General features: G+C 40.1%; 1 protein-coding gene across 4 annotated transcripts in view; it reads right to left on the bottom strand.

Annotated features, from left to right (window-relative positions):
• Positions 1-5,483: 5,483 nt before the first annotated feature.
• kmt5b (lysine methyltransferase 5B) overlaps positions 5,484-13,521 on the bottom strand; it is a 66,031-nt gene continuing 57,993 nt past the window's right edge. For all 4 annotated transcript variants that reach the window (XM_068046396.1, XM_068046395.1, XM_068046398.1 and 1 more), the window contains exon 10: positions 5,484-12,314. In XM_068046396.1, the coding sequence (XP_067902497.1) occupies positions 10,693-12,314 (1,622 nt within the window). In that variant the 3' untranslated portion in view covers positions 5,484-10,692. The remainder of the gene's footprint in view (positions 12,315-13,521) is intronic.

Raw genomic sequence — 13,521 nt, 5'->3', positions numbered from 1 at the left:
TAAGGGAAAAAAAAGCTGATGGAACTACTTGGGAACGTTGATGATTGTGTGCATCTCAGTTGAGAAAATACTGAAAATCACTGCAATTTGACTTCCATTGTTTATTTTATTGGCTCAACTTCTTTGGCAACAGGGGTTGGGGTGCAGGGTGAAATCCTCCTGTTGACACATGTAACAAAGACAGAAGCATTGGAAATAGGAAATTCCACTTTGTATGGATTTAAATCAATAGGTGACATTTCATTGACTTGATGTCTTTTTTGCCTTCTCAGTTACTGGCAGCCTACTTATCTTATATAAAGTGTTTTGTAGGCATCTGCTGTTTGATATTTCTTGGGAAATAGATTTAACCCTGAGCACATCACGAATGAGTTTAACCATGCGAACATAATCACTGACTTGCTTCCTTTCCCCCTTTCTGAAGCCGAACATTTTCTGGGAGAAAGGGAAGGGCTCCAGCAGCCCTTCAGTATCTTTCCCAAGGGATCATACTTTATGCCTAAATTGTAATGCCAGCTGGATATTCCTAGTTTAGAGCAGTGTTGATGAATATTAAATCACTCACTATCCACTGAAGTGCCGACGGCAAATACGCTTTTAGCCATATGCACTGTTCGTAGAAAATGCCTCAACTTCCATTCACAATACCAGTACATGTGCATATTTCCTTAACAAACATCTACCACTTGTTAGTAACTAAGGAAGTAATCACAACCATCAAAAACATCTGCACCCTCTTTTTGTCTATTTTACCAACAAATGTACAAAATGGTTCAAGTACACTTGCATAAGCTATGCAAATGAGTATTGAGATCAAATGTCCAATGGTAATGGAGCAATTTTTTTATTTACTCATCAGAAATGCAATTAGCCACATGTGGATAACAGCTAATCCATTGGACAACACAGAGAACGTCGCAGCTTAGCTTGGCCCAGTCATCACCCAAATTTATACACACCAGTGCCAGAATTTTACACCCCCCCACCCCCCACAAAAAAGGGCGGGATGGTGGCGGGAATAGAGCAGGAGGATTGGGGAGCTCTTCCCGACGCACTCTTGCCTCCACTGCCACTTTACACAGGGCGGCGGCGAAGAGAAACAGCCCGTCTGCCCCGAGCCAATCAAGGCCCTTAAGTGGCCAGTTAACGGCCACTTAAGGGCATCCGCCTGCCGCCACAGGAATTTTACCCTTGGCAGATGGGTGGCCCAGGCCCAAGAAAAGCCCCTACTGAGGGTTGCCCCCTATGTCCCAGCCACCCCCAAAGGCCAACACGCCCCCAGTCGACCACCCTTGCCTTACTGGGGCCCGACCGATTGCCCCCAGTGAGGCCCCAAAAACTTACCTGGTCTTCCCGGCTCCCCGACATCTTCCATCTTCAGCTGGGTTACAGTCCCAGCAGTGGCCACCACTCCCGCTGGCACTGCTGGGAGAGAGAGCTGTTAGCCCACTGATTGGCCAGAAGCTCCATTAGGCAGGACTTCCTACCTCAATGAGGTGGAAGTCCTGCCTCAGACCAATTAAAGGCCTGGGGACTGCAAAATGTGGTCTGGATCCCCAGGCCAGGTAGAGGCGGGTTCACCACCGTCTTTTCAGTTGGTGGATGGCTCCCATCTGCCGAGGGTAAAATCGTGGCCCAGGCATCACTGGAAAAGGAATCCTTGTTGACTTTTTACAAAGTCACATGTTACAAAACTGCACCACATCCTTGGAAAGACCTGGCCAGTAAACTGTCCACTTATACGTAATTGGGTCTTCCAGATCCCCACATGTCCCACTATAGGAGTTTCATGCACTACATTTAATAGGTCCCGGCGATAGTTTGGCAGTACTACGATCTGGTGAACTCCATCCATTCTTCATCCTCAGGTTTGAGAGGAGGTCTCCACTTTCTCATCAGAATCCCATTTTTAATATAGTATCCTTCCGGAACTGCCTTTCCTTCAGTTTCAGTTAGAGTCAATTGTGCCGCTTTATTTAACTATGGATCGGCTTGCTGAGTCTTGATCAGAGAAGATCTATTAAACGTTTCGTTCGGATTATCCAAATCCCCAAAGTTTCAGATATTTGGCTATCTGTCTGTGGTGCCAATTTGACCTCCGAAAATGGAACCTGTTTAGCCATTGCTAGGGTCACTACACATGAAGGAAAAATTACCAAAACCTTTTCCTGTAACTGTTCTGTCTCTAACTTCACTTGTTTTTTCTATCCCTACTGGAGAAGCTACTAACTTCACTCCGGCCAAATCATTCCCCAGGTGTTGGTCAGCTCTGTCTACTGGCAGACTATGGACAACTCCTACAGTTACTGTTACAGACATTAGGTCACACTCTAGGTGCACCCGATACAAAGGTACAGGTGTATACTCCCCGCCGATACTATTCACTAAAACCTTGGCATTCAGTACACTCTCTGGTGGAAAAGTTATGCCTTTTCCCAGCAAAAGTGTTTGGGTTGCTCCTGTATCCCTAAGTACAGCTATAGGGTTACCTGCCTCACTTGAGGGATAAGGAGTTACTTTTCCTTTTGACAAGAATTCCCTATAACTCTCAGGTATTTTATTCAAGTCCCCAGCATTCACAGCAGTTTTCGTACTTCACCTTACAGCTGCAAGTCAGAGCTACAGGCTAATCTGTCGTAGTCTCGGTCAGGGCTCTTTTCTCTACATTGGCTTTGTGTATCCCAATAAATTGCATGGGCTTACCTCACAACTTCCAGCATTCTGCACAAAGGTGTCCCACCTTGTGACAACAGTAATACTTAGGCTTGTGGACCTCACTTCCACCCTCAGCATCTTCCTTTCTGGTCTGAGGAAGAGATCCCAGGATGTTCCCATCTGTCCCTTCTTGTCCCTGGCTACTTGCCTTCTTTTCAGCCTCCCACCTTCTATCCTTCTCGGGTTTGTGGAGGTGACGGACAAAGGGCTTGGGCTTATAAACAAGCTCGTAATAGTCAGCAAATTCTGCTGCCTGTCTGGTTGCTGAAACCTTCTGGTTCTCTACACATGTTCTTACTAATGAAGGGAGTGAATTTTTAAATTCTTCCAGGAGAATTAGTTCCTTAAGGTTCTCATACGTGGCCTCTACCTTTAGTGCCTGCATTCAACGATCAAAATTAATTTGCTTTACCCTCTCAAATTCTGTACAAGTCTGCCCAGGTTGTTTCCAGAGGTTCCAAAATTTCTGCTTGTATGTTTCAGGGACCAATTCATAAGAAGCGAGAATAGCCTTTTTTGCCCACTCTGGGCATCTCAATCTGCAGAAACCTCCTCAGAAAGCATGGCATACTTCATGAGCTCTGCCTATCAACCTGCTTTGCATAAGCAGTGTCCAGCTTTCCTTTGGCCACTTCATCTGTCTGGCTGTCTTTACAAAAGAAATGAAAGATGCCTCTATGTCCCTTTCCTCAAACTTTGGGAGGGCTTGTATAAATTTAAACAGATTTCCACTGGGTCCTGGGCTGGAGTCAGAACTTTCACTGGAGTCAAGACCACCCCTTTGTCTTAGTTCCATCTTATTAAATTTGAATTCCCTTCCTTCTCTTTCTCTTAGAAATTGTAGTTCAAGCTTTATTATCTCTTCTTCCTGTTCAAACTCAAGCTGCTTCATCTGTCACTGAATTTTAGGTGATTCAACTGCACTACCTTTCTCTTCCAATTTCAAATGGTGTGGGCAAATTATTGGAGAGGATTCTGAGAGACAGGATTTATGATTATTTGGAAAAGCATGGTTTGATTAGAGACAGTCAGCATGGCTTTGTGAGGGGCAGGTCATGCCTCACAAGCCTTATTGAATTCTTTGAAGATGTGACAAAACACATTGATGAAGGAAGAGCAGTGGATGTGGTGTATATGGATTTTAGCAAGGCGTTTGATAAGGTTCCCCATGGTAGGCTCATTCAGAAAGTGAGGAGGCATGGGATACAGGGGAAGTTGGCTGTCTGAATACAAAATTGGCTGGCCCATAGAAGTCAGAGGGTGGTAGTAGATGGAAAGTATTCAGCATGGAGCTCGGTGACCAGTGGTGTTCCACAGGGATCTGTTCTGGGACCTTTGCTCTTTGTGATTTTTATAAATGACTTGGATGAGGAAGTGGAAGGCTGGGTTAGCAAGTTTGCCGATGACACGAAGGTTGCTGGAGTTGTGGATAGTGTGGAAGGCTGTTGTAGGTTGCAATGGGACATTGACAGGATGCAGAGCTGGGCTGAGAAGTGGCAGATGGAGTTCAACCTGGAAAAGTGTGATGTGATTCATTTTGGAAGGTCGAATTTGAATGCAGAATACAGGCTTAAAGACAGGATTCTTGGTAGTGTGGAGGAACAGAGGGATCTTGGGGTCCATGTCCATAGATCGCTCAAAGTTGCCACCCAATTTGATAGGGTTGTTAAGAAGGCGTATGGTGTGTTGGCTTTCATTAACGGGGATTGTGTTTAAGAGTCGCGAGGTTATGCTGCAGCTCTATAGGGCCCTGGTTCGACCACACTTGGAATATTGTGTTCAGTTCTGGTCGCCTCATTATAGGAAGGATGTGGAACCTTTAGAGAGGATGCAGAGGAGATTTACCAGGATGCTGCCTGGACTGGAGGGCATGTCTTATGAAGAAAGATTGAGGGAGCAAGGGCTTTTCTCATTGGAGCGAAGGATGATGAGAGGTGACTTGATAGAGGGGTACAAGATGATGAGAGGCATAGATAGAGTGGATAGCCAGAGACTTTTTCCCAGGGTGGAAAGGGCCATCACCAGGGGGCATAATTTTAAGGTGATTGGAGGAAGGTTTTGGGGAGATGTCAGAGGTAGGTTCTTTACACAGAGAGTGGTGGGTGCGTGGAATGCACTGCCAGCGGTGGTAGTAGAAGCAGATACATTAGGGACATTTAAGCGACTCTTGGATAGGTACATGGATGATAGTAGAATGAAGGGTAGGTAGTTAGTTTGATCTTAGAGTAGGTTAAAGGTTCGGCACAACATCGTGGGCCGAAGGGCCTGTACTGAGCTGTACTGTTCTATGTTCTATTACTTCAATTACGTGTGCTTTCTTATCTCCTGGTTTTAACTGTAACACCAACAATTCTGCCAAATCCTTCAGCCTAGCCCTGGTTAAGTTTCTCAAATCACTCAGAGATACATCCTCCTTCCCCAGAAAGGTCATAGCAACTGACAAAGACATTCTGGTCGAGTAAACTTTACTCTAATGCACAAGAAACGTGGTTTTTTTTACTTTTCCTCTTTTCAATTGTTATTACCCCACTTACAATTGCACGCCATTGGGTTATCCTGCACAGAGCCCCCAATTATATTTTATGACCAAGGTGAGAGGAGTGCACTGTTTTTTCTAGTTGAACTTCTCCACAGGTCACACCATATATTTAAATGCAGACCCAGTTACCGATATGGTCCATCATAGACACTATTTCTATCCCAGAATAAAATAAACCAACCAGGTTTCTTTAATAAACAAAATTATCCGTTTATTATAAAATGAGACTTAACCAGCAATAAAGCAAAGCATTAACACACAGATTGAAATATGAGAGCTCCCTTTTTACCTTAGCCCCACATACACACACACGGTTAAGCCAAAAATAAAGAGATTTTCTCTTTAAAGCTCTGTTACAAAAAAGACAAAAAAAAAAAAAACTTTGGACAAATACTTACTAATTCCTGAAGAAAAAACAGATGTGGAAAGATGTCAGTTGTCCCTTTATTCTGACATCCCAAATACACATAGATGGCTGTCACTGGGATCTTTCTAGAACAGTTCTTCCCAGGCGATGTTGAAGATCAGCTTGGCAGGGTTTTCAGGAGAAATGCAGCAAATGGGGTTTCTGGCAGGCCTTGAATGCAGCATCAATTTCTCTATTTCTTACACTCGCTTCTAAGAGCTTCACAAAGCGATGGAAAAGCTGGCAAGCTTTTCAAAGAGATGGAAAAGGCTGAGCTGGGGTCTTGTCCTTGGCAGGTTGATTTTTAAACTCCTTTCAGAACACGGTTCACACCCCAACTGACTGTCCAAAGTGAACCCCAAAACAATATCTCGAGTCAAGCCTCCTGACCCCTATAAATCTTGACCTGTTACTTCTCTGTAAACATCTTCCCCAGGTCAAAATGCCCCATGGGATACTTATCTGAAGACAGGTGACTTCCAGCAAATGTTGTTTTCACACAACCTCTCAGTGATCCATGTAAAGAAAAAAATCTGTGGAATCATTTTCAGATATAAAACACAAGTCCTCAAAATTTAACAAAAAATGGAAGCACTTTCTTAACAATATGGTTGGTAAATATAAATTAAAAACTAGCAAAAACAATTAAAATCAATTGAATTGTTTTATTCAAATATAAATGCCAAAAAAGTAGGGCAGAAAGAGGGGGAGGGAATAGCAAATACATGGCAAGTATAATTTTTTTTCATTTTTATTTAAAAATCATGCTTTAGTGTTCCAAGTTGTATAGGATTTATTGTAAAATGAGAATAGCGTTACTACTAATTTTTTCCCCCCTGCATTGTGGGCGCAGCCCAACACAAGAAGAATTTCCTTGCACTTAGCACCAGTCTGAGAGTTAATTGAATAACTTTTGACATATTGATAAAGTTTAAGATGAGGTTGTTATTAGAACATAAAAGCCCATTAACTTTTTCACACTATAATTGGGTAATGTCCATCATCAAATAACCACTAAATGTATGACTGTCCTCATAATGCATGAAGAGTGCAGAGAAGTCATACAACACAATTATATTTGCACACCTGCAGTGACCCAAAATGCATTTTAAAAATATGACTGACATTTATGTTTCACAAGGTAATTTCCAGGGAGCACTAAAATTGGAACATTCTTTTCCCTATTGTGTACTCTATTAGGTTTGCTCTTTATTTATTATGAAGTTAGATGACTGTATTGTTGATGGGGTCATATTTCCTTCAGGTGTTGTGGTCTTTGGATCTTAGGTAGTGTTTGTTAAGACAAGCTAATAAAGAAAAAATTTAGAAACTACTCAACAGGCATGAAGTAAGGAAGGAAGAAAATATTAAGATCACAATGCAAATAAAAAATATGGAAAATTAAAGAAAATAAACCAAGTGTCAGAACTATTTAAAAGTAAGGCAAATAACAAAAATGAAGATTAGAAATATTGGAAGGTATACTTTTATTTCATCCAGTCACCACTCTCATTCTCCCTCTCTCCGAAATCCCCAGAAGTATCGATCTTGTCTCAAACTCCCTCCATTATAGTCTTGTTCTGGTTCAAACTATTAGCTAATTCAATTATGCCCAACCAATCATGAACATCAATCCCCTTCTATTTGGTGCCCTGGTCCGAAATATCAATCTCATCAGTTCATTTCATCTTTCCATGAATCTCAGTCAACTATCCCTACAGCATATCTAACCCCACTCCTGATCCGGTCAGATGCCTCCATCCACGTATAACCCGCTTCCCGCTGCCTGCCTTCATAAATGCATAGATACACAAACATAACTTCTCTTAATGAATGAAGCCAAATACTTTTAAGAATGACAAAGATCAAAATTAGATTCAACAGGTGCCTTTTTTAGATTGTAAACAAATGAGGAAAACAAACATAAATAGGGTACAAGTGCCGAAACAAAACAGTGATAACAAATGGATCTCTAAATTTAAAAAAAGCACCAGGAACTGGAGCAACACAAAAAAAATGTAAAATGTGAAAGAGGGCAACAAAATATATACCATCACTGAATTCCCCACCATCAACACCCTGGAGGTTACCTTTGACCAGAAACTTAACTGGACCAGCCATGGACACAACAGCAGGTCAGAGGCTAAGAATCCTGTGGTGGGTAACTCATCTCCAGACTCTCCAAAGCCTGTCCACTATCTACAAGGCAGAAGTCAGGAGTTTGATGTAATACTCTCCACTTGCCTGGATGCATGCAGCTCCAACAACACTCAAGAAGCTTGACACCATCTAAGACAAAGCAGCCTGCTTGATCGGCACCCCATCCACCACCTTCAAAATTCACTCCTTCCACTATCACCGCACAGCGGCAGCAGCGTTTACCATCTACAAGATGTACTGCAGCAACTCACCAAATCTCCTTTGACAGCACCTTCCAAATCTATGACCTCCACCAACCAGAAGAACAAAGGCAGCAGATGCATGGGAACACCATCACCTGCAAGTTCCCCTCCAAGCTACACACCACCATTCCTTCACTATTGCTGGGTCAAAATTCTGGACCTCCCTCACCAGCAGCACTGTGGGCATAACTGCACCACATGGACCACAGCAGTTCAAGAAGGCAGTCTCATCATCACCTTCTCGAGGGTAATTAGGGATGGGCAATGAATGCTGGTCTTGCCAGTGGCCTAGACATCCCAAGGAAGATTTAAAAGAGGTAACAAAAATTAAAAACAAGTAAATATAAAGGGTACTAAAGGGTAGCCAAGACAAACAAGTGCAAAAACATTTAACTTAAAAAAAATTCAAATCTTCAAAAATTGAAGGCAATGGGAAGGAAAGGACATGCAAAAGAGAATGAAAGATTGCTGAGAGAGATAGAGAGCGCGCTGAGAAAAAAATTTAATTGATTGATTATAGATTAAAAAGACACACGTGATGAAGAAACAAAGACCAGAGATACCACAATACTGAGGAAATAAGTCAGATACAAAAGGTCACAACGGAGCCGCAATATAACATAAAATGGGCATGAGACACACACAGAAAGAGGACTGAGGAAAAAAGCAGCCGAGTGAGAGAAAGGATGCCTTAAAAAAGTAGACATGAGAAACACAGGCAAGAATGAGTAGAAAATGGATGCGAATGGGAGAATAGAACAGCGAAAGTCAAGCATGAAAAATAGATACCATTCACAAAGCATGATAAGGGATTCACACAGAAAGTGGAATAAATATAGAATTACTGAGGGAGACATACACTGGGCAATAAACATAGGTGAAGTGGTAGAGAAACAGTGATGAGAACATACATCAGAGAACATGAGATTAAAAGTGAAGAGACAGATTGCAAAAGCACAAGGTAAAAAAAAAAACCAGCTCACAAACCTCAGTATAAAAATTGAAAAGTAAATGCAGCTTCTCCAAACTATACTAAATGAAGGCTAACTATTTTCGGAGCATACTAGCTATACTCCGCACAATGTCAGAAATGGGATTTTAAATAGAATGTATGTGCCTAGCATTTATGCAGAATAAACAAAAAATTGCCCACTGTATAACTCTTAAGCATTATGAGAACTAGTTAGTTAACAGCTCAGGACACAATTTTTATGTAAAACGGTCCCTGCTATTTATTCCCATTATAGTCCTAATAGGATTTAAAATCTTCAGTTGACATTCACTTTGATTAGCTTTACATTGGTTTCACAGGCTTCAAAAGCACTTAGAGTAACACACAGTGACCTATGAACTGGACTAAAGTAATTTTAAAAATTCATTTAGACCCAAAATTGTTTTGAGACACATGAGATATGTTGGGGCAAGAGGCTTACAAAGTAAACCATTGTTGTCCAAATGTTTGAAATAAATGAAAAACATCTAGCTGTGGCTCATTGGAGGTATAAATCTAATACACGAAACATGTGAGGTATAAATTCAGCTAAGAAATATTTTCATGAACTCACTTAAGTCTCCTATTTTCACTTCACTAATAAAAATTGCCTTAAGCCCAAAACTGGAATTCAAATACTAACTCAAACATTTGTCAGTATGTTGAAAAGTGCCAAGAGCTGCAGGTGGGAGAGATGAAGGGAAATACTGGATGAACATCATTACCATTGCAAAATACATATACAATTTTTGTTTGTATAAAAAGTTCAAATTTAAATTCAGCTTTTATGACTTTAATACCAACTCATTACAAAAAAGGTGTTGACTTTTGTTTTAAAAAATTAAACACATGACCAGTCTTATTCCAGGAAACCTACAAATATCGTTTTGTGTCATTTAACAGTCAAAAGTGAGTACAAGGATCCAGAGTAATTACATATATCGGTGCCATTTAAACTATATTCAAACTTTTATGCTGTAAAGTACTATACCCTGTACACATTATTCTGTATTACAAGGTCAGCGAATGGCTCACACTTATTTTATTTAAACAACTCCATTTATTTAAACTTCCAACCAATAGCTGGCTACTGACAAAGGCCACAAACAGTACATCTGGGACAGCATACAGTGTAAAACTGACATAACCTGGGGAAAACACCTAGCAAACGAGCCTAAAAGCTGCAATTCCTTGCTGGTGATAAGAACAGCTAGTATAAATTTGTTGTTTGTACTTGCTGCCACTATCGATTCTTGTATTCTTTAACCTTCATTCATAAAGGAGAGCAAATTAACACTCATTTAAAAAAAATCCACCATAATTGTGTTTCAAATTATTGAGGCTCAAGAGGAGAAAAAAGAGAAAACCTGGTCTTTATGTACAACAATTCTGTTTTATACCTTAATTCTACCACAGAGAGTTAGCTCCCTCCAAAACTCAGAATTGCACATGGTAAGGCTATTAATAGTACAATAAAAATCTGCAAAAAAAAAATCAAGAGTCAATATACTGTACACTTTCTACAATATTTATGTTGATAATGAATACAGAAGTGCCATCAAAATTTACAGAAGTTCATTCAAATGTGGAATAATTGATTGGAAAGTACTGTACATTATGGTTAGTATAGAACCAAAACTTATGCATTAAGCCTTAAAGACTGATCTTCTCTTCTCCTTGATGAGATATCTATATCTATGGAGTCTTTACCAACTATCAGTCTTAGTCTTTTTGCCTGAGGAAGTGGAATAAAGTCATCTTCAAATTCATCATCGTAATCATCCTCCTCAGATGATGAGGAAGATGAAGATGATGAGGACGATGATGATGATGAAGAGTCATCTTCCTCATCATCATCCTCATCTCCGTGTTGTCTGTGCTCATCCACTTCTCCATTAGACCGCAACAAAACAGCATCATCACAACACACACCACTGTCACAGAGGTCTTCCATGATGGAGTGTGATCGCTTAATTCCTTTATTCTGCTCCTCACGTTTCAGCTGTATCTTGAGTTTTGTAGAATTATTTCCTGAGCCTGTGGTAAACCCATTACTGAGCTTTGCTACATAATTGTTACTTTTGTCATTTTCATGGTCTTTGCTCAGTTTGATACTAATCTTGGATTTCGTCCCATCCATTTCTTGGTCATTAGTCTTACTACCACTGCTGTCACGTCTTCTGCGCAAAGTCAACTTGGGAATCCCAGTACTGTTTTCAAGTATCAATTGTGCATCATATCTTGTGATTCGTCGTTTCTTTCTGTTTCTTTCACCTGTTGCTCTGGAATAGTTATCTTTCATTTTATAAGATTCTGAACTTTTTGATTTGTGAGAAACCATAAAGGAATCTGAAGTGCTACCATGTGATGAACCAACACAGTCTCGATATATACCAGATACATCCACCAAATTAACTTTATCACTCCCATTAAGATTGTGAATTGGAGGAGGACTTATCAATTCTGGTACAGTTTCCTCCTTCACATCCCCTTTTACAGAACAAGATAATGAGTGTTCACATTCATCCAATTGTGCAGCAATTTTTTCTAGTTTTCCTTGTTGTAACCTCCTTCTGCTCAAACATATGCCATTATTCTGGCAATTTGTCCCTATATCAGATAAAGACTCTTGGATCAATGTATTTACATGGGTGCCATCACAGACATGTTGAATTGAGTCCACATGTTCGCTTTCTTCTGTGCAATGAAGACTTTCATTGTCCACTGTATTTGGTTCAAGCTCCAGTGAAGAAGCAATATCACAGGACTCTTTTAGGGCAAGACTTGTTCTTTTTGCCCGCCGGGTCATGTAGGTACAAGGAACTGTTCCATTACGCAAGCGAGAAAATTTTTTATGTAATTCTTTTATAGAATTCACGTTATTTTCTCGAACAGCATGTCTGGTTAGGCACCTACCCGAACCTTCTACTTTTCCTGGTCCCTCTAAATCTTTGTCCTTTTCAAGTGGCAAATTCTTATAAAGAACTACTTTAGGTTCCTTAAGAACTAAATTGTCCATTTCAAGACTTCTAAAAGTGGTCTTTTGCTCTGACCTTCTAGATTCACTTCTTAACCTCGATTTTGAGGGCAAAGACCTTACTGGCCTTGAGGTTTTCAGTTTCTTTGGTACCTTGGAATTACCCACAGAACATATTTTTGAAGAGTGTGAGGTAGAGCCAGAGACAGCTGATGTTCTGGGTAAAGTTTGCCTTGTTCTGCTTTTGTTATCCTTTTTCATATTGATTGATTTTCTAGTTGCAGCTGAAATATAGATATAAATTATTATATTATAATTTGCAAATAAAAACAAGATCTTACACTACATTACCACAAATATTATACTCAAGCCCAATGTCAACCAGGGTAACACAGATTCCTGCAGAACTTCCCTCAACATTTTCACCAATTTAGCATTGCATCTCTCAGGTACCCGACAGGACATAGTTGCGGGAGATGCAAGTAAATTAACAACAGTTTGATTGTGCTTGAAATAATTTTGCTCAGTATTATTTCTGATGTTTATGCTCTTAATCAGAGTTGAATAATCTGTAGTTTTCCCAATCACAGCTTTTTGATTAAACATTTTACATCAGAAATTATTTGTTAGGCTGTTTAAAATAGCATCAATATGGGTGTATCCAAAGGTTCAAAAGAGATGTCAGCTCTCTATTAAGATGCCAACCACTTCTTGGGACATAGACACATAAATACAGAGTCATCATTTAATAGGAGGAAGAGAGGGAGGGGAAAGATTAAGGGAAAATTAAGTAAAAGTAGAGGTGTAGAATGAGTCAAGAGAAAATGAAGAGCAGAAATTTCAGTAAGAGAATGGTAAGAAAAGCAGAGCATGGGCTTGAGCAGAACTGGTCTACTAGTCTTAAAAAGCTGGTGGAAGAAAGACACCATCTGATGTGACCCTGCAAAACATTAAGTTTGAAAAGTAAATGCATGATTTAATTATCAGAGCAATGTAAAAAGAAATGACAGCAGAGAAAGAGAGCTCAGAAATCTTGGTTCCACAGCAATCTCTGGTGATCATAGTATGGAACTGCAGACTGACTCAAACCAAGATTTTTAATAAGGAATTGCAGAATCACAAGCTGTTGTGATTGAAAAACATGACAGAGGGCTGAATGCCTCAAATGAGAAAATTTTACTACTGCACCACCTACAGGCAGCAAACACAACTACAAATGTAGTAAGGTTGTGGACACAATTAACATAGAAATCACCAATAGAAATATTTACAAATGATAGGACTTACTGACTTTAAATTATAGTGAGGTGCTGTCTATATATGTGTTTATTTAAAACACAATGCAAATATAAATCACTTAAATATAATTTGGACATCCTAGGTCAGTTACACCAGACAAACTAACAGACAACTTTGAGAGAAAATGCTGGAAATATTTAGGAGGCCAGGCCAGGCAGAGAAAGTAGTAATGGGCTGAATTTTATTTCTAGG

This window comes from Heterodontus francisci, chromosome 14, assembly GCF_036365525.1.
Source record: "Heterodontus francisci isolate sHetFra1 chromosome 14, sHetFra1.hap1, whole genome shotgun sequence".
NCBI lineage: Eukaryota > Metazoa > Chordata > Chondrichthyes > Heterodontiformes > Heterodontidae > Heterodontus > Heterodontus francisci.
This window is presented reverse-complemented; position numbering and strand designations above follow the sequence as displayed.